The sequence below is a fragment of the Melanostigma gelatinosum genome (genome assembly GCF_949748355.1).
Source record: "Melanostigma gelatinosum genome assembly, chromosome: 17".
NCBI lineage: Eukaryota > Metazoa > Chordata > Actinopteri > Perciformes > Zoarcidae > Melanostigma > Melanostigma gelatinosum.
This window is the reverse complement of record NC_136650.1, coordinates 16,529,201-16,552,587: the sequence shown is the minus strand read 5'-3', so window position 1 is coordinate 16,552,587 and position 23,387 is coordinate 16,529,201. Positions and strand designations below refer to the sequence as shown.

Sequence of the window (23,387 nt, the reverse complement as noted above, 5' to 3'; positions counted from 1 at the left end):
CGGGAGAGCGAGCGGCAGCCGGATCAGCACCTCTCAAGAAGAGAGAGGAGGTGAAGAGATTCATTGTGCCACAAGTGCCCCCAAGTGGCCTGAGGTAGCATCTCTGCCTCCTTTCTGTGATCTCTTCGAACATGAACGGGGGGGGGGGCAACTGCTGCTTTGATTTTTTCTCCTTCCATAAAGAAAAACTCCAGACACACAGGAGCTGATGCATTGCGGGCAGATAATAGGGATGATGTTGCTTTTTTTTTTTTTTTCGATGACCACTGTTAAATGGGCCCGCATGCTGACACAGTGAACCACAAAGCAGGGATGGATATTATAAATCAGTTCCCAGGCCCTCCCTCTTCCTCCTCCTGCCAAAAAAAAATGTCATACCTGACCCCTGCCCTGGCCCGGCCATCGTGTCCCTTATGATTCAAAGACGCTGGAGAGACGAGGACTTATGAGCCCTTGGCTCTGCCTCCCCATTTTCTCCTTTCTATGGCTCTTGTAGACTGTACATTTTTTTTTCTGTCTAGCTGGGTCGTGTGATAAATCCTCAAGCAAGTTTTTGAAGCACCCGCGGAGAAGAAAGCGCCCGGCTTACATCGGTGAATAGACTACATAGCGGGTCAACACGTCTGAGGATCCCCCCCCCCCCCCCCCCCGCCTCTGCCAGTCCATCACACCACAAACACTCAGCTCAGTGGAAGTGAGCTGCTTTATTGAGCTGCTTTATTGACAGATCTATTCGTAGAAGGAAATGCTGTTAATACAGCATGGGCAACATGGCAACAAAACAGCTTGTGTTGATCACTGAAAACATATTATTGGTTTTAAAAAAGGCTTGAGTGTGGATGTTCTGAAGCCTAATTCCCCACTTTCACAATATTGGATTTAAATTCCACCCAGTTAATGAGAAGGTTTACACCTCGCTCGTCTACTTTAGCTGAGCATGAACACTGAGTAGAGGGTGTAACAGCTAGCTTGGCTTTGACCAAAGGTAACAACACGTCTGCATATGAAACTGGGTGAAAGAAATAGATCTAAACACCCTTATTTCACATCTTCAAAAACCTTAAGAGAATTCTTTAAGGGCGACATGGATTTGTTTTGACAGACCTGTTGTAGAAGAGTTTACGTCATAGATTGTAAAGCTGATAACACTGAGAGAGGAGCTAATTAAGATACAAGTCCAATATAAGAGTCATTTTAAATGTGTTTTTATTTAACCTTTATTCAGCCAAGATAACCCCGTTGTTTCACACAAGCGCTACATAAAAACACAGATTTCAGTCGTACCTTGTTTTGTATGAAGTTAACCACTGTGAGAACGAGTATAATACAATGACAGCCTGCCACAAATATCGATACCACCATAACACGGTTCTCAAGTTACTCTCCTTGTCTTCCTGCCCATAATAACAATAACCCATCTAATAAACACGGACTAGGACACGTAGCCCAGACTTTGGTCTGCTTCACTGGACCTGAACACAACCGTTTCATCTGTTGAGCCGGCGGGCCAAATCAAGTGGTCTTTATTAAAGTCGCTTTGATGGATTCACCCCCGGCCTCCCCCGCTGTGATCTATCGCCTGTCCAGCCCCTGGAGGTCGTAATAAACTTGTTTAGCAATGGGGAGCATGCAAGCAGAGCATGTCAGTGTGTGTGTGTGTGTGGTGGGGGCTTCACTGCTTGTACAGTTTGGCACACGGCTCAAGTTGTCTCAACCTGTGGGTTTCATAAGCTGCTCGTACTGGATCCACTTATGATGATATTTGTAGTTTCCTCGCAGATTCTAGCAAGATTTCATCATGTTGTTTATACACACGCACATATTTAATAAGCTATGGTCAGGCACGGTAACAGTGGTGTTATCCCTCTGAGTAGCTCCTGCATATTCCTAAAAAACTGTAATAAATCAATGGCAATTGAGCATGCATAGGTCCTTCAAAGATTCAGTGAAGTCTCACACAGAAAAGCTATTTATTTCAGCTATTTATTCGTGGAAAAAAAGAAAGATTGAACCGTTTTTGTTCAGCGTATCTCTGCCGTTGATGAGAATAAGCAGGACATTTGAAAACACAGAGACCTGGCTTACATTTCATTCAGCTTCATTTCTCATTTCTGCAGTTGTGTTACATTGGCAGCGGTCAGACGTGACTCCTGGGAGTTGCATCAGTCGGGGGAAGATGAGATCTTTTAAGTGTTCGGTCTGTCCTTTTATTGAACGAAGCACAACAATTAGCAGATGTTGCAGACTAGGCCGGCCAACGTGCGTGCTATCTTCCAGTTAGCACACCGCCTACACACACATGCCTACACCGCCATATCCAGGTCATAGTCGAAGGTGAAAGCCATCCGCGTTCTAATAGGGACCACAGGGACCGCTGCTATCGGATGATTCATCAGATCAATGGTCGGCAGTTCCCATCTGACTTCCTGAGTCAGGCATGTGGGGCTTGTTGGAGTTTATGTAGCTCACCTGGCACCGTGGATTATAGGCACCAAAGACTTGTACGAATTCATTGTTTCAACAAAATAAACAGTGAATTTACGACTTTGTCCCGGGGTGTGTTACAAAATGTTTCACTTTTGAAAGTAAATCACGGCAGTGAAAGTGTATGATGCGCTTTCATGAAAGAAATCTCTCACAAATAAAGATTTATGAGTGCTGTGCCCGTGAAGAATTGGGGATATTTCATTCTGAAAAGCCCCGTGGAAGATACCGCAAAGGGCAACGCCTGTTATTGTTGCTGTTCTTTATGGTGTTTTATTAACGGTGGTAAACCACTGAAGCCACTGTAGGTCATCTTACCCTATCTTGTGTATGGACTGGGACTATAAGTCCTGGCATGTTAGTCTGAAAATGCTACTGGAATAAAGTAACAATCATAGGAGAATCTAAATACCAAGATCCAAGTTCAAAAAGCAGTTAGTGTGAGACTATTTTTCTCAAGGCTGTGTCTGAAAATGATTGCAGTTTGGTCACATTTATTTACAGCAAGCAGACAAACACACAGCAAGTTTTCACAGTTTAATATAAAAAAGGAAGGTATTGAGATACTGCCTCTAAAGGTTTATCCATTAAGCAGTTGCATTTGCATTGAGTAACTGGTCATAACATAATCTGATGTGATCAGTTTTTTTTTTGTCTTCTGTAGCAACGTTCATACCCTCTTCCTCTGTCAGCTGAGCGGTCCTGAAATACAGTCTGGACACCGTCTGCGAATAGATATTGTCGATTGAAATTCTCACTCAGGAATTCCCTTCAACCAGTCTCTGAGGGTCCACACGTGTCCCCAGGCCATTGCTAAAGCCCCACTCCGAGATGTCCAGAAGCTAAAACAAATTTCCTTCCCCCAAATCTACCATTTTCCTGGATATTGTTCATTTTATTCATCAGAGTGCGACGTTGACTCGATAATCTGGCACCGCCAACGCGTCGTGCCCGTCAGAAGTTCGCAGGGCGCACCATCATGCTCGTCATGGTGCCCATCAGATTGGGACCCTTCCAGTAGTACCACTTGATGCCGTTGTAGCGGACCACGCTGGAGGAGCTCGGGTAATATATGCCGTTCAGGTTGGATGGACCGCAAGCCTCAAACCACCAACCTGGAAGCGGGAGTGTGCCCGAGTTTATTCAGGGAAAAGAGTCAGAATTAATTAAATTCAAGCCCATGAAATGTAACACCCAAATGCACAGCTGTAAGTCAGCAGTAACTTTATATTGGTGCAGAGGGGGAAAATGAAATGCACCTTTTTTTGGACATTTATAAGGATGGGGTGGATAGAAATGTTCAAGATGCGGTACAAGGACGGACAGATTGAGACGTGTGTGTGGGGGGTGGGGGGGTGGGGGGGGGGGGGAGTTGGAAGCTGCGTACCTCCAGAGGCGAGCTGGGCACACTTGCAGGTGCAGCGGTCGTTGTCTCTGTCCTTGGTGCTGAATTGGGTGCCGGTGTGGGAGAGGCTGCTGGTCCGTCCAGCTGTGCCACTGAAGCCCTCAGCGTGAAGGCTGCAGTTTTGAGAGAGCGGCGAGCAAAGAGCAAAGGATTTCAGTGGGGGGGGGGAAGCTCAGCCCAGCCCACGGGCAACTTTCATTAGTTCACGCTGTGTTGGGCAACTCTGCTTGTTGGCAGCACCACATGGCAGTGAGCCATGAGTCACAGCCCGAAAAGCCTTTCTTTTTCTGAAATCATCGAAAGTAGGGCAAGACCCAATGCTCTCTGATGTTGAGCTGAGCCTTATTGCAATATTACATTTAAAAAAAGAATGTATTCATTATTTTTCACGATCACAGATGATGAAGTTAAATGAAAAGTAATCAAAGAATAACCAGTTATAACCTGTAAACCTGTAAACCACTGTAGGAAACCATAGCTTGTTTAATATGTGTACAATACTTTTTAACACAAGGTACCAATCCCCCCCCCCCCCAAGGTTCCCATTGTTGCCAAGCATCAAGACAAAAACTAACAAAAGAACTGCTCATTATTTTTACTCCATGCGGCGCTTTTTGAAAACAACCCAAACAGTCTGAATGGGATCTCTGCACAAGTTGAATTGATTCGCTCAATTAAATATGTACAGCGTCCTCAGCAATGGAGTGTGTGTGTGTGTGTGTGTGTGACTGTGTGAGTGCTGGTCTGAAGGGGGTGGACGAGGAGGTCAGGCCTGCTGACTGGCCTCTCCCCTGCCATTCTGTCTAGTTAGTACCGGAATCTCCCCCTGAGTTATGTGACCCCACTCCGGAGCCCCGGGGCCAACGCTGTCTGTGATGACTAAATGAAGGATCCTCTTGAATTTGTAAGTTCAGAAAGGCAGGGCAACACATCATGAGGTGCAGCAAGAGGAGGGGGAGGGGGGGGGGGCTGGAATAATACATGAGGGGATATTTATGTTGGAGAAATGTGGAGGAAAATTAAAAACTATCAAATTAGACAAGATGGCGAACCACAGGCTACATGATATCCTATTGGAGCCAGCTCTTCTTACTCTGCACAACTGTTGCATTGGCCATGACTTCCAGATGTATTCGTTCCGCTAGTCCACCGACAACCGCAGACTAATCCTTTTCATATTGACCGTCTTTTCATGTTGTTATTGTATCCTTTAATGACAAATATACTGTTACATTAAAAGGGATGCCATTTGGTTTTACTCAGACCAGCCACCTCAGTAGAAAGTGGTCTTCCATGCTGATTATTAACGTATGAATAATGTTGTGAGAGATCCATGTGGCTTTGCTGGCACACTGGATGCGGCGGAGGAGGAGGATTGCTTTGCCAGGCAGGCTGTGCAGCGCCACAGCTCTGGCTGGGGAGTTTTAATTTCAACCCGCGGATGAAGCCAGCATCTCCAGCATGCTAGTAAAAGCTGTTCCATATTGAACTAGTTACAACGGAACATGATCTCAGAGGTAGCCAAGCTTCAGAGGAGATTATATTCATTCAGGTGCTTCACCTCACGCAGTGTGTAGCCTGCGGCACAACCGTGAAACATTCAGGTTCACCGCGCTAATTATGTAGAACAAACTCGGGCGAATGCAATTTTCTGCACTATTAGGGGTCCTTTGGAAAAGCACACACATATGATTATGATTTGTCATCTCTCGGAGCGTCAATCTGCATAAACTTTCCCAAAACACGGGTAAATACCTGTTTGTATGAAATCCAGCAAAACATATTTCTTTGCTGTTTTACAGCACGGCTTCAGCACACCCACGCATCATCTTATTAGTGATAGCAAGGTTCCCGAGGAGCTTGGTTTGAGTTGTCAGTTCCTGGCGGGGGGGGGGGGGGGGGGGGGGGGCAGAGCGTTCCTGTTATACTCCAGTGGAGGTAGCCCCCCCCCCCTCCTTTTGGGATTTTCAGGGGCAGTGGTAGCCACAGTGAGAAGAAAAATGGAGCCAAACAACAGTGGCTGCATGCCTTCCGCCGAGCTCATCATCATTTTGAATGACGTTCTTAACCTCCGTGTTTGGAGAAGGACGAAATCGAAGTGAGCTTGAACCGTCGATAACGGTTTCTAATCTGTCGTGATATTAAAGAGCATTACAGCCAGAGGGAAGGCGGCGATAGAACGGGTGTTACCGCATCGCAATTATGCATTTCACATTAGAAGGCCTCTTCATGAAACACTTCAATAAAGCACCGTCATTATAGTCCCGTTCGTGTCTGATTTCTGACAAAGTGAAATAATTTAATTGGAGACCCGAGTGTACATGAAGTGTTTTAGTTCATCATCCCGTCATATACTGAGATACGCCCAACACTTTGGGATAATAGGATGATTTAACAAGCAGAATAGTCCGTTTTGATCTCAGCGTTGTTTCTTATGCAGGATGGACGTGATGTGTGACGCCGGTACCTGTAGCTGTTGTCCTCGCCCTCGATGTAGAAGCGGTCGTAGTGTGAGAATGCTTCATTCCCCTCTCGGTCTTTCAGCTGGACATGCAGACTGTATTCTTGGGAGTTGGTCAGCTTGTGGATGATTTCATTCCCCAGCCAGTGTTCCCCAGACGGCTCTCCAAAGCCCTGGATTAGACACACAGACGGAGAAACGATGGAACAAGAAACTATTGGAACAAGGGGCTTGTGTTCTTTACCAGGGACCTGCCAAGTGTTTCTGTGGTTCTTATGAAAAGGACCCTGAAGTCATGTCATATTATGATGGACTTAGACAAATACTCCACTCCTAAAGCAATGGGCCAGTCAACTGAGACTTTCATTTTACCGTAATACCCTACAAATGATCTATCTGTGCAACCGACACTCGATGTTATGAACAGGCTTTGGGGACATATTAAGGGGTGGAAAGTTACAGAAAAGTCAGCTTTGAAATGTACCTCTATTCGTTTGCATACCGAACCTAATGGGAGTTAATCATTTAATTCTTTAAAATGAGTTATATGAACACTGTAACAGGTCTAATTTCATTTGTTGTTTAATTTACTGCAACCGACAGGTGTACGGTTTTCACAGCAGTGTTTATTGATCGAAACCCCAGACAGTTATGCCCATGGGAGATTCTGAGTGTTGATTTGAGCATTCTCCACTGCCATCATCCAAACAAGCATTTAATGAATGTGATTTGTATGAGTTATAGTCAGAGGAGTTCAGAGTTTTGGCAGCTTTACATTCATTTATGAACTATTTGTACATTATACAACATGGGTTTGGAATATAAAGTAACGGGTACAAGAGACCCTGCACCACGAGTCAATGTTAGATGTTAACCGGGTGAAGGAAATGAAATATTGGCTCGGCCTGTAGTTATTCATATTTTCTTCTATAATTTCACTTGAAACTGTTGTTGATTTGGCAAGTTCTTTATAAAATTAGATAATACTCAAAACTGTCAAGTATTGAATTTAGACTGAAGTATAAAAAATAGGGTTTATCATGAGGTTATTTGATATAGATCATTAATATATTAACAAAACACTATATATATAATTCTATATTGTGTTATCGAGATATGAAATGACCTGTAGGATAGAAGAGTTCTGCCATATCCCTGAGCCCTATATTAAGCATGCTTTGTTCAGTCGAACAGAAGAACGTCTTCTCCTTGTTTACCTCTGAATCCTCAGTCTTCAGTGAGAGTGAATAAATACTCAGAGCCTCGGTGCATCCAGCAAGGCCCGGCTGCAACACTTGATCAGCACTGCCCACAGTTTGTGAAGATATGGAGTTTGTGGGCGGAGGCTCAGTGAAGCATTTTAGTACACACGTTATTATTATGCCATCTACAGGGCCCCTGTGCTCCCACGCCCCCAACTGGAACCAAATATTTATCATCCACTTGTAAAAATATTGTTCTTGAAAGAGTTTTGTTGAGCTTTTTCTTTTTTTTTTATGTCTCTCTCCTTCTGTTTTCAGTCACGGTCTTCTCTCCATTCTATTTTCGGAGTCGGAGCTGCAGCAACTGATTTGTTGGCGTGGGTCGGGGATAAAATTGCTCCTCCGCTCAATCCCAAACTAGCCTCTCTCACTTGTTCTGTGCGTCACTTAACACGCTCGGAAAGGCCCGGCAAGCACATGTTGTTTTTCCTCTATCGCGCGAACGGAACATTGATTCGATTTGAGAAATCTTTGTGATGAGGTTCAGAAAAAAAGCATCTTAATGCAAAGAAAACAAAAAGCCAAAGGTGTTAAAACATGCTTGACAACTTCATCGTCTCTCGTGTACAATTTTTGTTAGATCCAGTTTTCCGGAGCTTGGAATGTTGTTACTTTCATCGCTACACAAGCATTCCCTTACGAACGCTATTGGGATTAAGGATGGGTACAAACCGTAGTGCTCTGTGTCATTGAAGTGTGTGTGTGTGTGTGTGTGTGTGTGTAAGTATGTGTGTGGGAGTATGACGGGGAGAGGGAAAGAGAGCAGGTGCAATAACATGGGGGTTGGTGGAGCACACGAGGGCCGGCCAAACACAACAAACCGCAGGTCACCTGGGATCACAGGCTAGCCGGTATCCCACGCCTCTCAGTGCCAAATCACCCATGGAGGGTTATTGGAACCTCCTGTCCAGTCCCGCAACACCGATCCGCACCGCCTATGCTGATAAGGGTGCACTTTAACCCCACAGAACTCACCAATTTGTAGTCCGTCCACCCACGGTGGAAGTTCACCGAGCCGCTTCTCCGATGCTGCAGCACGGTCCACCCGCCGCCCCGAGTCGTCATGTCGCAGAACACCTGTGGAAGTGAAGGCGAAATACAAGACGCTTTTATTTCCTGTGGCTGGATAACAACATGACTGCATTTTTTATTTCCTGATCAAACCAGGAAGCTATTCTTAACTTTAAAGCAGCAATAATTGATTTGCCATATCATATGGGGGGTGAAAAACCAAAACAGTGAGCAGGGAGGAGAGAAAATCGGAGGACTGCAGAGTTCTCTTCATTACTGAGGATGACACCTTTCGTAATGATGTGTCCCAGCTGGGGAGGAAAGTGAGGGTTGAGGAGGAGACAGCTTTGTTTCTGGCTCCATACATTGTTTTCTTTCTTACTTGGCTTCACATTTTGCCATTATGATGCCAACAATAGATATGTTTGGGAGACCACAAAGGACTGGGTTGCACTCGTTCATCGAGTGACAGAATTGGAAACGTACACTTGTGTAGGGACTTGTTTTTACGTATTGTGAGGTGTTTGACTGGACATATTCCAGCTCCTCTGGTGTCGTGATGACATGACAGATTTCTTTTTCCCATGGGTGGTAAGATTAGGTCCTTTTTAGTTGAGCAAGCGTATATATACATACATATGCTTAGCATATGGATTCATATAGACTACTCATTTATTGAAGTACCTGCAAACATGCTGTATCGTGATATCATGTTGGAGATATGAAATGACCTGTAACAGTGACACTTCTGACTCAATAACAACCTCTACAACCTGCAATGTGGTCAATTACCGATGAGACAAAATGGGTTCACTTGGCTGGTTGCTTGAATGTCTTCCACCATACAAACCACCCTGACCCGTCTCGAGAGTCAGGCGGTGCGGATGCTGGTTACATGGACGGCATCCCAAAGGGGGGGTCTCTCTATGTCGACAACTCAAGTGGCTATTTTCTGACAGAAATGTCGTGAAAGTTTCCAGCACTTTCCCAGAACAGGAAAGCTAAATCGGGGTCAAAAGGCACTCAAGTCCTTTACCTCTGGAAGCAGAGTACACACTTATTCTCTGGCACATTAAGCTAATGTTCTGGCCTTAAAGGCATCACACTGAATATAAAAAACAGGATCTTGAAATAGATTAAGTTAAGCCTTTTCCCAAATGTGGTTGTTATTCTGATTCAGACCAGATCCATATTTAATATTCCATTCAATTATTATTAGCCACGGAGTCAGTTAGGGACAAACCCCTTAGAATAAAATGCAAAAATCCAGAGAATTTAAGCAGTATTTAGCTTTTTTTTTACCATATTATGCTGTGGCTCCGGCTTTCAGGGGACACAGCTGTTGAATCACAATGTGTGCTTAGAGAAGAGCCCGAATGTGTTTAATGTTATGAGCCCTTAGCATAATCTAGCTCTCAAAAGAATGCACAAGTTATGAAATATTAAAAAAAAAGAGGCTGATCCAAACTCTTCATTTTTTGGTTTGTAAACACCATCATTATTCACAGCGCCGATGATTAAAAGATACATCGATGGAAGTGTTCCACAAATATGTGTCTGCTTTTTGTCACTTGTTCAGCTGAGGAAGCCCGCTCTCTGCTTTGAAAACAGGGCAATTTGTAACTGCCCCACTTTTGTTCGCGCAGCCACCCAGATTGCCAGCCACATTGGAATTAGATGACAGAGATTGAAAGCAGCGAGGATTTGGGGGATCACTAACTTGCGTCGGTGGAAATGCACATTGGCCCTAGTTGGCAGGAAACACATGGCACCAGTGCCCAACACCTGGCTGCCTTGCCCACAGGAAATGAAGAGGAAGAACAGGGGGAAGACACAGGCGGTCGGAGATGGTGCCAAACCAGCAAAGTAGACTGAAAGTAATGAACACACACACACAAAAACAGTTTCACTGCTGTCTATCTTTTTCTGTGGTAACTCTTGAGAGTGAAGGAACGCTGGCTTGTATTCAAAGAAGGGATAGCCTGCTGCTGGGGGCCACGCTTGAGTTAGGAAAGGGCTAGCTACTGCAGGTCAGCGGAGGTTCCTCGTAAGCTTTTCTGACTTTGCATTCAGCAGTGCACCCTCGCTCACCATGAAGCCCGTGGGGCACAACGCTCCTGTTGCTTATTATTTCAGCCCTCTGTAACCCAGCATGGCATTTCCATCCACCTCTTTACCCAAACCCCCCCCCCCCCCCCCCCCCCCACCTCTACACAATACCATTACCGCGGACTACTTTTTCTTTCCAGTGTTTCCGAAAAGCATTAATAAGCCCGTCAGAATGTCATTATGTAGTGTGTACGAGCTTGACGTTTACACAGGCTGGGCAGAAAATAAATGATCCCAGTGTTAAATACTGACAGACAAATGGCTAAAATGTGTAAAAAAAAGAAGTCCCGTGTCACAGTCCGTGAGGTGATATTTGCAAGAAAAGGCCAACGACCTTTCGAGCCTCACTACCTTGACGGTGTGCGTAGAGTTCGGGAGGCGTATGCCGTATATTCCACTCTCCGTTGCTCCGGATCGCAGGATCTCCGCACAGTCCCTGAAACTAAGCGGCTCCTCCATGGGTGCTTTGACGATTTCTGCGAAAAACATGATGCAGACAATTTATTTACAGACATGGCAATATAGCCTGCAATATCTGCAGCGCATGCATGCACGCAGTGTGTCTGGGGTTTGAAATACAAGCTATTGGAGTTGATATTTTTCATTTAGTATTTAACTAAATCATAAATCTCATACTCATTAATTTAAGTGCTGTAGATCTCATATTTTGCCTAAATTAAATTCTGGTGTTTATCGATGCTTTAGTCTTTTTTTATTTTTGCAGGAAGCAGGTAATGAATCATAGGAATGCAAATGTAATTGTATGCTAAATACTAGCAAGTGAGAGCTCTGTCCTCTATTTCACATTTAATATTATTTCTTAATCTGTTTTCATCATGCGAATGTGTATTTTGCACAAGCAAAAAAAAAAACAGCAAAATGCCTCAGCCTCACCGTTGCAGTGGTTGACCATAGCCAGCAGCTGCTGCACGGTGTCCGTGAGCACGGCCTGCTGCCTCTGCAGCAAGGTGCTGTTGAGCGTGGAGCTGACCAGTTCACCCTGCAGCTGACCGACCAGTCGACTCTGCCTCTCCACCAGCTGCTGAAGCTGCCGCTTCTCGCTCTGCAAGCCCTGCAGCTCCTTCCCATACCGGGACTCCAGCGCTAAGAGCCTCTGTTCCAGAAAACTACCGAAGACCAAACAAAAAAAGCCTTAAATCCCTGTGTGTGTGTGTGTGTGTGTGTGTGGTATTTTCCTAAAAAGAGAAAAGTGAAAACCGGAAGACATAATACTATATCAAGTGTGTAAGATGCCTCTTGAATCTGATGGGTGGCAGACGTGCAGCTGTTCGACATTTACCTATCTCAGCGGAGGTTGTGCAAACTTGCACATTTACATGATGATGACTAATAGACGTCGGCTCGTTGGGCTAACATCATATAAACACCTGTACTGCAGCAGCAGATGGGCCTGCATGCTAAGCCTCTTGATCACGGCAACAATCTGACTGTGTGTGTGTGTGTGTGTGTGTGTGTGTGTGTGTGTGTGTGTGTCTGTGCAAGTGCCACACCCCCCACTTCCAAATGAAGATCATAAATCCCTGCAGCCTGATCTTTATGGCTTTGACTAACGACTGTGCAGCAGTTATTTATTGAAACAATCCAGCCACCCAGATTGAACAAGCTACTTTTCAGCCCCGTGCACACCTGCTACGCTTAAACGTGTGTCCTCGATCTCTCACTTTAGGCGAGCGACTCGGCATGTGGCCTCAGATGAAAGCCGGATCAATCGAAATCAGTTTTAACATCACTTCAATTTCGCATTTGCCTTGTGGGGGTGGTGGGGGTGGGGGGCACTCCATAAAAAGTGCCGAAGCAAGCTCACAATTTGTTCTCCATTATGTGTACTTTGCTTTGAGGAGCAGGCAGAGTGCAGCGGTGTTTATACAGTAAGAGGGTTTGACAAAACAAACATGTTATTTTCGGATCACATTGCATCCTGGGCAATTGAACTGTTATGCTTATGAGATTGTGCTATTTATTATTATTGAAATACATATTTGCTATCAGACCGCTCTTAACCCTCTATCCGCAAAATGCTGCGCTTCCTGCCAATAGTATTTTACATGTAATGCTTGTGAAAACAAACATGTCTTTCAGCTCATTTTAGTTGGCAGGAGTTCAAAAAACTGTCCCCCGTCCCCTCAAGGATCAGCGGCAGTAGCCCCCCCAGAAACCACTACGGGCCACCCTTTTTTATTCCACAGCTGCTTGGCAGCAAATCTGCGTTGACCTTTTCTAGCATACCTCACGGTGTTTACTTGTGAAGAGGTGTACATTTATTTGCATTGAAGGACGAGGGCCAAAAGGGGGCATGAGCAGGGCCAGATGTGTAACAGGTGTTTGGAGCCGGGGGCACTGTGTTCCACCAGTCACACTTTGTACAGATGGATGGAAGGATAAACAGTCGGATATACAAAGAGAGAAAACACCGGCTCCCTTTCACCCCGTCCCTAACCTCTGCTGGCCCTAAGTTGACGTTGTGTTTCTAGAGAGAAGAATGGGAAACCCCTCCTAGCACCCCCGGCCTATTCACTGGCAAACACACACACACACACGCTTACACAATGCACATTATGTTAACAGAACAGAACATCCATTTAGAAGCTGTTTGACATTGAGGTTAGCACAGATCTTGACTGATGGGGGGGGATTTTCTGGAAAGTGTAAAGCAAAAATAAATCGAGAAAATAAGTGCCTCGTAAATTACCACTTGGGGTCCATAATGGATCTGAAAATGAAGTTCCTGTACACGGTAAAAATAAAATCCTGGAAGTCTTGCAGTGCCTGAAGAATGCCTTTTGAAGCGTGTGTTTTCACCTGTTTTTGTCGGCGAGGCGTGAGATCTCTTGAGTCTGCAGGAGGATATGCTTCTCCAGCCGGTTAGTGAAGAGCGAGTACTCGAGCAGCTGTATCTCCAGGCGACTCGTCTGGTTTAACACCTATAGATTGATGACAACAGAATAAAAACTCTATCACAGTGTGTGCAGTGTTGAAGCACGGATGAGAGCGATGACAGGCTGATTGACTGGGGGGGGGGGGGGGGCTGTAAAGCACCCTGGGGGATAAACAATGTCGCGCAGAACATCACGAGGCCCGTAATGCTTCACTCTCTGATCTTACAATGAGAACTGTACCTCACTTGCACCTGTGACATGTTTTTGAAGTTGCAAATGAAAGAAAAATAACCAAAGCAGCTCCGATATTTGTACAGGTTGCAGTTTCACATCGACTCTGATAAGAGCAAAAGAAAAGCATGCGGACCAAAAACAGCCCAATCTGTAATAACAGCTCTGTGGCATGACTGAAGACACATCTGTGTTGTGCTGCTGAGCTTTGTGTTTTAATTGGCTTGTTGTCAGACGCCGAGCTCTATTCATTGTGTCAATCAGAGCCCGTGGAACCGAATACCAGCTGCTTTTAAAAAGCGGTTGCCGCCACCTTTGGGCACGGCTTCTCGGTGGGTTACATCTGATTTACATTTAATCTAGCTATTCGCCGAGTGTTTCGCAAGTAACATCATTTGTTTTTGCATGCGTGTGATCCCCCCACACACACACACAGTTGTTAATTTGGATTTGGCCATGGCATCACTCAAACGCTTCCCGGCGGGCTCACCTGGGTCTCAACGTCTGTCAGTTTGCGGGTCTGCTCCGCCGATTGGCTGAGGAGGTTGGTTCCCATTTGTAGCATGGCAGCTGTCTGGGTGTGCACCGCAGTCCTTTTCATTTCCTCCATCCCAGAGCGCACATTCTCCTGGATGAAGTTCTCCAGCTGTACGGGGGGAACAAGCCGACTCTGAGGGTGTATTATACCGCGTGTCAGATTCCTTGGTTTCATCGTGGCGATAATCATATTTTAGAAGGTAATACATTCGCTGACAGCTTGATGCAGTGTGAAAGTAGCAACCCCGCAGTCATCTGTCTTTTTCAGGTACTGTGATGGAGTCGTAGATTACAGCACCCCTATGGCACCGACAGCGTTTTGCCACCATCTTTCTATCCGCAGGTCTACCTCAGGCAAATACTAACCAGCACATTAATACAATTTAGCAATTTAGTTTAAATGGCATTTCAAAAAGAGCAGTACTGACCAACAGGTTGACGTTCTATTCACGTGCAGGACTTCAGGGATAGTCGTCTACAGTCTAATCAATCACCAGGTCAGATAAAGAAGCATTTGGTGAAACCCATCATGTGTTGCAGAGGGAGTAAAAATCCTTCTTGCTCCAATAAATAGATTTTCTTATTAATGTCGGTTTCAGCAAACGGAATCTGGGAGACAAATTCGGCCTTCAATGCCCGTGAACGATGGGAATTAGTTTGAGGTTTATCGGGCAATGGCCAGTAACGCAAAGTAGAATATCGACCTGGAGAACATTAATATTAACATTCTGACTTTTGTGGGGATAACGGATTTACTCGTTTAAACCACACGACTGGAAAATGAAGTCCCTGAGGAGAAAGCGTTCAGAAGTATCCGGCAAATGAAAAAAAAAGAGAATTCAAATGAGACTACGATTGTTTGTTTTTTCAATGCAAATGTGTATTTCAGACAGCAATGGGGTTATGATAATGCATTGGCACAGGAGAGGGCTTTTTCTATATTTTCTATATTTTATATTTTAAGTATTAAAATACTGATCTCAGTGGGCAAATATATGAATCTGCAATTAAATAGTTTGGGGCTTCACTAAAACATTGCTTTTCTAACTTTTTAACAAAAACTGAAACAAAAATTAAAATTCCACTACATAACGTTCATCTCTTTGAGTCAGTATCGGCCCGGTGTACAACTGAGACAGCAGGAAAACAAATCCCTCCGTAACGAAGGTTATGAAGAGATTACAAAGCGGATTATAGCCAACTCCAAAGGAAGAACCAAAGATCCCTGATCACCATAATCAGCCTATTTATTGAAGCGGCTATCATACGGTCGCCTTGTCCAACGGGTTCATATTACAGCCTTCTGTGACAGAACTCGTTCCAGAGCTCTTGATATACTACATCTCTCTCAGCCAAATGCATTAATTGCTGCTCTGTCACATGCCGCTCTCGGCCGATCAGATAAATCACATTTGGAACGGAGCATAATACTGTCTTATTGTGTCTAAGTGGTCGGGATCAGTGCTGAGGAAATCATGGCAGTTGTGTCACTTGATACCATAATTGTCGAGCCAATAGACACATTAGTTCTCAGTTACTATTACAGAGTAGAGGGGAAACGTATAGTGTGCATGGTGTTTTAAGGAAATCCAGCTCCCTGATACTATAAGGGCACATCCACAAATCTCACTTTAATTGAAAGTTGCTGTTGAACAAATTTGTCCTTTTGAAAAATGGTTGACAGGGTGTTGTGTAGATTATCCAAAGGAACCAGGATATTGCTCTTGGAAACAGATGTTCCTGATTATTATGTTTTTGTTTCATCAAAGGACGGTGATGTTGGTCTAGCCAAGGCTTTAGTCTGAACAAAAAGGAACTCTAATGACGTTTTTGATCTTGTGCCGTCAGTAAAACTTATCCAAGTAAAACAGCTCAACAGCTACAGATGCATCGGGACCATACCTTCTCCGGATGTCATGGTTCCCAGATGATGCGTCACAATGACTTTGGTTATACCCAGGGAACTTTTCCTCTCGCGCCATCATTCAGATTTGCTGATGTTATCATGCTAGCCCGAGAAACTAAGATGGTCTACATGATAAAAGGTATAACTGCTAAACATCGGCATGTGAGCATATTGTATGTTATACACTGGATGTAGACTGTGTCCTGTAACTAGCTCAAATGCAGTGAAAAATCTAAAATATTCCAACATTACCACGGCTGTAACGGTCTACTCTCCGTGCAAAAGGGCATCCTGCCCTCCCCGTTTGTTTCCTTCCCGAGACGTATCGCGTGCATGCGCCTGGTATGTGCAGGTTGAGACGAATAAAACACCATACGGATGTATGTACGTCTATAGCTGTGTATTTTAAAAAGCAGAGGGAGGAGGGGCGGGGACGGAGAGAAGATTAGAGCCTCCTAGTTGGTCGCCACTGGTTTTGAAAGTGTGGACAAGGAGAGACGGACAGTAACATGTAAAATGTTAATGTTGCAGCTGGCTGATTATATTCATATTAAAACTTGATGTTTTAAGGAATTAAATGAATAATGTTAGTTATGTGGGTAACATACTTACTTTATGAAACATTACTGGGACAGGCAATCAGGTCACCAGCCACCAGCCACCTTGATCTCTATGCAATATTTCTGCATTAGTATAATCCACACAGCCTCTTAGAAGCACTAACAAAAGCACGCTTACATCCTTTTTGTCAATCCCTCAGGGCAGCAGAATGTTAAAGGGAGGGGGGGAGCTGTGTTGGGGGTTAGAACAAAAGAAAACAAACACTGGTTTCTTCTTGGAAACACCAAAGACGGAATCTGGAACGTTGATACAGTCCTGTTGATCGTCCACTTGGAGATTCCTCAGCGGAACATGCTGGATTAGTGTGTGTGTGTGTGTGTGTGTGTGTGTGCTCCTAGAGTGTGCATGCTGGTGTGTTTTCCTTCGAGGGGTTTTTGGGTTGAAGGCTCACAGTAAGGGTCATATTATCCCAGGGGAGCCTTCAGTGAGATCGCACAAAGTTTTACAGACAAGCCGACACACAGTCGCCACGTTTCAAGCTCTTCCGCACACCAAATTTCTCCCCAAACTTATGCAGACGAGGCTTAATGAGCTCCACAAGGTGCTGAAAAGGCTTTGCCATCTGGAGGTCAGAGGTCAGTATTTCCTCGTGCATTTCTGAAAGAGGCTCTCTCGGGTGTCGCCGTGTTTATGAGGAAATCCCACCTACAGTGCGATCGTCTGTGCATCACTGTGGTGGAGGTGACTTGTTGAAAGGCTGGATCTTTGTGTTCACTCCAGATGTTGTGTGGAGGAAGTTTGGCAACGAAAGCGTCAGCAGACCCTTTTCTATGGATTAAAAACGGCATCTCCTCCACAGCCTCTCGTATCGCAGCTCTGGTGGCGACGGAGTGAGAGACGGGAGGCAATATGCTGCAAAGAATACGGCCAAGATGAGTGCGATATGTGATGTTTTGCAGACTGCATGAATAATATACTGTACACATGGGGGGGGGAAGTGTGTGCACTCTGGCACTATCTCTTCCCCCACACTGCCTCTCAAAGCACACATGCACATACTCGTTTGGCCTCTTGGGATGCTTCCCATGGAAGCTAGTTGTCCTGTTCATAGACATCAAGACAGAGTGTGCACGTGGGATTCGTGTGTGTGTGTGTGTGTGTCGAGAGAGCGTGAGCAAGACAGATGGAAGAGTTTGAGATCTGGTGGTCGGCAAGTCAAGGTGTGATATGGGACACATTCATCATCCCGGAGCGGTCCAGATAGAAGAGGAGGAGACGGAAGGAGAGGAACGGGGTGTCGAGCGTAAAAAGGAGACAGGAAAGGAAACGCAGTCAACCTTATGGCGAGAGTGTGGGGTGTGGGGGGGGGGGGGGCGGCTGTGGCATTCTTAATACTGAAACACAATCAACATGTTTGCTCTCAGCCCGCCAATCTAAACACTCGGCACAAACCCCAATAATCGGCCTGAGGATTAGTGTATACCATAAATATTCTGAGTGATGCAGACAAGAATGGAGAGACGGGTGGAGAGGAGAGATGGCGTGTCAGTCAGTCTGTCATAGACAATGGCCCAATGCCCCGTATGACCTTAGCAATGAAAACACCATCGTGAGGCCACTTTTAATCGCATCATTTCATTTTAAGTCGGTCATAATCCGAGCCAAATGGAACCGCAAAGGCCAACGGCCATGCTGAAATGTGTCTACAGCAGATAAACTGAGGAACATATTCATATAATATATATAGATATATGTCAGCTGAGTTTGGTACACAAAGTTTTTCAGCTAACTTGAAGCTGAAAATGAGCCGAAACACGGGTCATGTGTCTTTCTCCTCTCGTATGCAACGGGGAGTTCTGGCTTCCCAGTGGTGTTAAACACACACACACACACACACACTCACTCGTGCACCAGGCGTTGACATGGTGCCAGGTATGCATACAGCGAGCATCCAGGACATTTCCAGCTGAGCATTGAACTCATCAATAAACGAAAGCTTGTCAACAGATGTTATCAAGCGGTGCATTCCGTGGACATCCCGTTGTTCTTTTTTTTTTCAGCATTTGGTTTGAAGGTCTGCCGGCTAAAATGTGTCTCATGTGAAAAGAACAAGAAGAAGAGTGTGACAGCACAGAGGTGAAGTAAGACGATGATGGAGGAGAAAGTCAACAGGGCAGAGACCTTACCTTCTGCAGCCACTGGGTGTTGTTCTCCATGGCACTCTCCAGATTTACCAGCTTCCTCTCCTGCCAGGAGGGCCGCTCTGTTTGGGCCTTCAGTTGGCTCGCGTCGGGCTCAGCGTCGGGCGGGGAGTCCCTCTGGAGGGTGTTGGTCACCTGGAAGTCCTTCAAGGGATGGCAGTGCTCCACCTCGGGCAGGATGAAGGTGTAGCTGCAGTGGCCGTGCTGCACTCGGTGCTGTTGGCGCTCTGAGCCGGTCGCGGTGGCCAGCAGGTGAGCCAGGTAGGCAAGGGTCAGGGCCAGCAGGGGGCCCATGTCAGGGGGGAAGGGGAGGGAGGGGAGGGGAGGGAGGAGAGGGGAAGACGGCGGTCGCTCCCTCTGGCAGAGCAGAGAAGCGAGTCAGGTGAGTTGCCTCCTTTTGGTACTCTGTATCTCCTGTCTTTTTTCCGTCTTTATGTTAAAAAAGTCCCTCAAGACTGTCTCTGTCCTCCTCCTGTCTTCTTAGTCCAACTCGTCCTCCTGTTTCTGTCCCAGTTAGGGCGGACAGAAAACACACACACACACACAGAGGAAAGGGGGATTGCCTTCTATTGTAACTCCAACACTCCAGTCCAGGAAACCAACAGCAGACGTCTGACTCACCATTTATCTCTCTCCTGAAAAGTGTCCTTCCTCACTTCACTGCCTTCTCTCGAGCAGCCCGAGTCCAAAGCGTTGGTCTGGAGGAAAAAGGGTGGAGGAGGGGGTCGTAGTGGAGAGTGGCCCGCTTCAGGATGTTGGCTGAAGTGGTAAGCTCTTAGTAAAGAGAGAGTGGGGCGTACCTCTTCAAACACACACACACACACACACAACTCCTTAGCACACAATTACTCAACCACCCTTCCCTCTTTCACTTTCTCCCTCCCTCTTACGGTACTCCTGTTTTTGCGGAGGTTAGAAGAGGAAGCTCCAAACATGCACACTGCTCACCACAAGAGCGAGAGCTGGGAACCGTTTGCTCCCTCCCTTCCAACTGTCTCTCTCTTTTTTTCTCCATCAATATCTCGTCTCCTCTCTCTGGAATGTAAGTTTGCTTTATTGGCATGACCACAGTTACCGATAGTATGGTGCTGCGACAGACAATACAATGTATTTTACAAAAGTACAACAAATTAATTAATACAATAATTCAGAATGTAAATAAAAAGGATTTCAAATTATCTGGAGTAGAATGTATTTTTTTTTTTTTTCATGTGTCACCATTTAGAATTCAGCTCCATTCTCACTGCTACGCTGTGAAGTACTCTACACTAAACATTATAAACTCTTAATGCACTATACAACTGCATTACCAGGCTACATCTCATGCAGACAATAAAAACGAAGAAGGTTGTTGTAAAGAAAGTTCGTTATGCAAGTTATAAAATGTAGTCTGGCACGTAGTATATCAATGCAATTTAATGGTGACGTTGAGAGCCGTGAAAGGAAAGAGATGACACAAAAACAAGGGTACAGATTTCGAAGGCGAGTTTTATTTTGGTGAAGAACGTGTTGGATGCAGTGTAGCACCCTGTGTTGCTCTGGCTCTACCTCTTGTTGTTGATTCTGGTTTGTCTGTCTCCAGCTCTCCGTTTGTATTTAATGAATATATTTAGTTAAAGTGGTCACTTGGTATGGTCCGTTCAGTGCTTAATAGCGTTGTACGCTATTAGCTTGGGTTAGCTTAGCTTGGGTTTCTGTTGTTGATTGACTTTCTTTTCTCTTTTCTTTCTCTATATCGGTGCTGGTGATCCAGCTTGATGGTAGGAGGTGGGTTCATTGCCTTCTAAGTTTTTATGGAACTATATTGCCCTTTGTTAGGATACAAAACTAGACATTGGCCTCGTACAGTTTAGCGTCCACTGCTTTTTTTCCCCTGTTTAATCTGTTCTCTTGTCAGCCAAACATGCCTTTCCATCACTTTCCATTTCCTCCGTCTACACCTCTATGGTTTCGTTCACATGGCTATTATTTTCTGATGCATCATAAATGCCCTCCCGGCCTTCTCTCCCGCTAAGGATTCATTCCACACTGCAACACAGATTGTCCACTTAAGTATAATCTTACCAAACTCCCTTTCACTACATCCTGCTTCTTTTCAATGCCCTCCTGTTACATTGATCAAGCACCTCTGAATTACACAAGCACCATTTCAAAAACAAATCCCCCAAGGACAGCAAGAGAGGAAGTCGCCCTGTCACACATCCGACATGAAGGCCGTTTGTTTGCTTCCGGTGATCAATACTTCCAAAGAGGAATAAAAGAAACCGTTCGCCTTTTTTTCTTTTGTTCAGTTTTGACAATTTTACACCTTTTTTGTACGTTTTCCCATATTTACCATTGCATGAGTAGACAAGTGTACAGTATGAAAGTCTTCATCTTTCATGCACTGTAGAGTCTTCGCCCTTCTCTCTGCTGAGCATTCCTCACTGCTACTGCTGTGTGGACGCTAAATGACCCGGCAGCTTCAGAGCCCAGTGTGTGGGCCCCATCACTCAGAATACCAGTGGCTTGGATCTGTCGCGATATGCATCAATTCACAGCCATGCATGCACTGTATATACAGCAAAAACACAGCACGGTTGATCGATTGTCATTGGGAAATGAATTTCATTGCATAGATTATGGCGCTGATTTCACAAGCAGAGCTGTCAGTGTTTGAAGAAAAAACAAAGTGTTTCATGTCAGCCTTTGTTTAATTCTGCGCAGTGTGTCTCTGCAGACATTGGTCAGACATCAAATTGACTTGGATGTTCTTTCAATTATCTGACTTCCAACTACTGTTCACAGCACGAAGAATTCCCTTCAGTATCTATTCCGGTCATGGATAATAATCAGATGTCACTTCATGTCCAGTGCAGGTCAACTGTTGCGAAAATCTGGAAACTTCGATATGAACAACGCAACAAGTCTTCCCACTGAGATGAGTTATGCATGAACACAGACATGCTGCTGTTTTAATGTGAGACTTGTCTCAGGTCTGTTGGACACAACAGTGAAGATCTTGTGTAAACTCACTGACACAGGGAGAACTCTGAATGTTACTCTGCAAGAGTAAAAACAAACGGCACATTGTGTTGCACGTAGTTTTTCATATGAAGACGGAACAAAAGGGGACGACGGGATTAGATCTTCTTGGCAGAGGTCGGGGGGGGGGGGGGGGGGGGGGCGAGCAGAAATAAACCAAAATGGCAATCTAAGCGAGCCACGTTGGAGAGCGAAGTATCGATATGATTATTCATGGTGATGGCTTCCACAATCAGACTGCCTCAGGTCTGTTTGTGTGTCAGGAAATGCACTTTAACAGCAGACTGTGTCCCGTGTTAAATCACAACATGAGGTCATATATTTAATACTAAACACAGTTTGCCTTCCCCAATATGAGCGAAAGTGAAAAGTACTCATTGCTGAGTGCAGAGAGCAGTTTGATTCATACATATATGTGTATATATGTATGTTTATATATGTGTATGTATATACACATACATCTACACGTATACATATATACTGTTGTGCCAAAGTAGACGTAGCCTGACGGAGCCATTAGCCTTGCTGTCGTTTTGTTTGTTACTACATTATTCGGGTCGTCAAGTCTTGATGGTGAAGGAACTGAATAAAAACAAAAAACGTGATCGAACAAATGTGACTGTTACATACTTAATGATCACCAGAGTATAATATATAAATTGCCAGACACACGGAAATATTCATTTGATAAATGTTCCAATAAAAAACAAAAAAACAAAACTGTTTTGTATCTTCCCGTCAGTCATCTGCACTTCTTTTTTTTCCAGTTTGTCCCATTGGAAATTTGAAGGAAACATTTTGCATATAAGGTTAAGTGCTTTGTTGATTGAATTGCATATTTCAAAGATAAAAACCCTTTCTGCCATATAAAACAAAGTAAGATGTAAAAACAAATTGCCCGGGGGCCCATAATTCATAGTGCGCCACAGTTGAGCGCTCTCCCAGAGGAACACTTGTTGTTTATTTTAGTGTCTCCTGTCAGGCCGAGGTATTTCCCACTGCTCCCCGAAGGCCCTGAATCAATCCGTTTGCTCGATTCAGCCCCCGCCCCCCTCCCTTTGGTCCGGGTATAGCGACTGGGTTTCTTCCTTGTCGGCACCGCTTGTCACCCAACCCTGTCCCCTGACAAAAGAGCGATGCAAGTGACAGAAACAACAGTGTGAAAAAAAACACCAGATCAATGGTTTTCTTTCAAATAGGATCACGAAAAGTGGGGAAAAACACAAGTTTGATGCAATATCTTATTTTGTCTTTTGATGCCAAACTTGCTGAAAGTTTTCACTCTGCTGGAATCCTCT

At 45.0% G+C, this 23,387-nt stretch overlaps 1 protein-coding gene across 1 annotated transcript; it reads right to left on the bottom strand.

The window, feature by feature from the left end:
- Window positions 1-2,058: 2,058 nt before the first annotated feature.
- Window positions 2,059-19,834, bottom strand: angpt2b (angiopoietin 2b). The gene is made up of 9 exons (XM_079288347.1): window positions 19,051-19,834; window positions 14,351-14,506; window positions 13,553-13,674; window positions 11,627-11,859; window positions 11,084-11,208; window positions 8,588-8,689; window positions 6,357-6,523; window positions 3,872-4,002; window positions 2,059-3,599 (listed from the first exon to the last, which is right to left on the bottom strand). The coding sequence occupies exons 1-9, from the start codon at window positions 19,357-19,359 to the stop codon at window positions 3,439-3,441; spliced, it is 1,506 nt and encodes a 501-aa protein (XP_079144473.1). The 5' UTR covers window positions 19,360-19,834; the 3' UTR covers window positions 2,059-3,438.
- Between the last annotated feature and the right edge of the window lie 3,553 nt (window positions 19,835-23,387).

Bases quoted from the DNA above. Each gene is read 5' to 3' on its own strand.
- angpt2b (XM_079288347.1), bottom strand. From the start codon at position 19,359: ATGGGCCCCCTGCTGGCCCTGACCCTTGCCTACCTGGCTCACCTGCTG. The intron at 13,675-14,350 runs GTGAGCCCGCCG...ATCAATCTATAG, and splicing joins TGACAGACGTTGAGACCCAG to GTGTTAAACCAGACGAGTCG. The intron at 11,860-13,552 runs GTGAAAACACAC...GGTCTTCGGTAG, and splicing joins CGCCTCGCCGACAAAAACAG to TTTTCTGGAACAGAGGCTCT.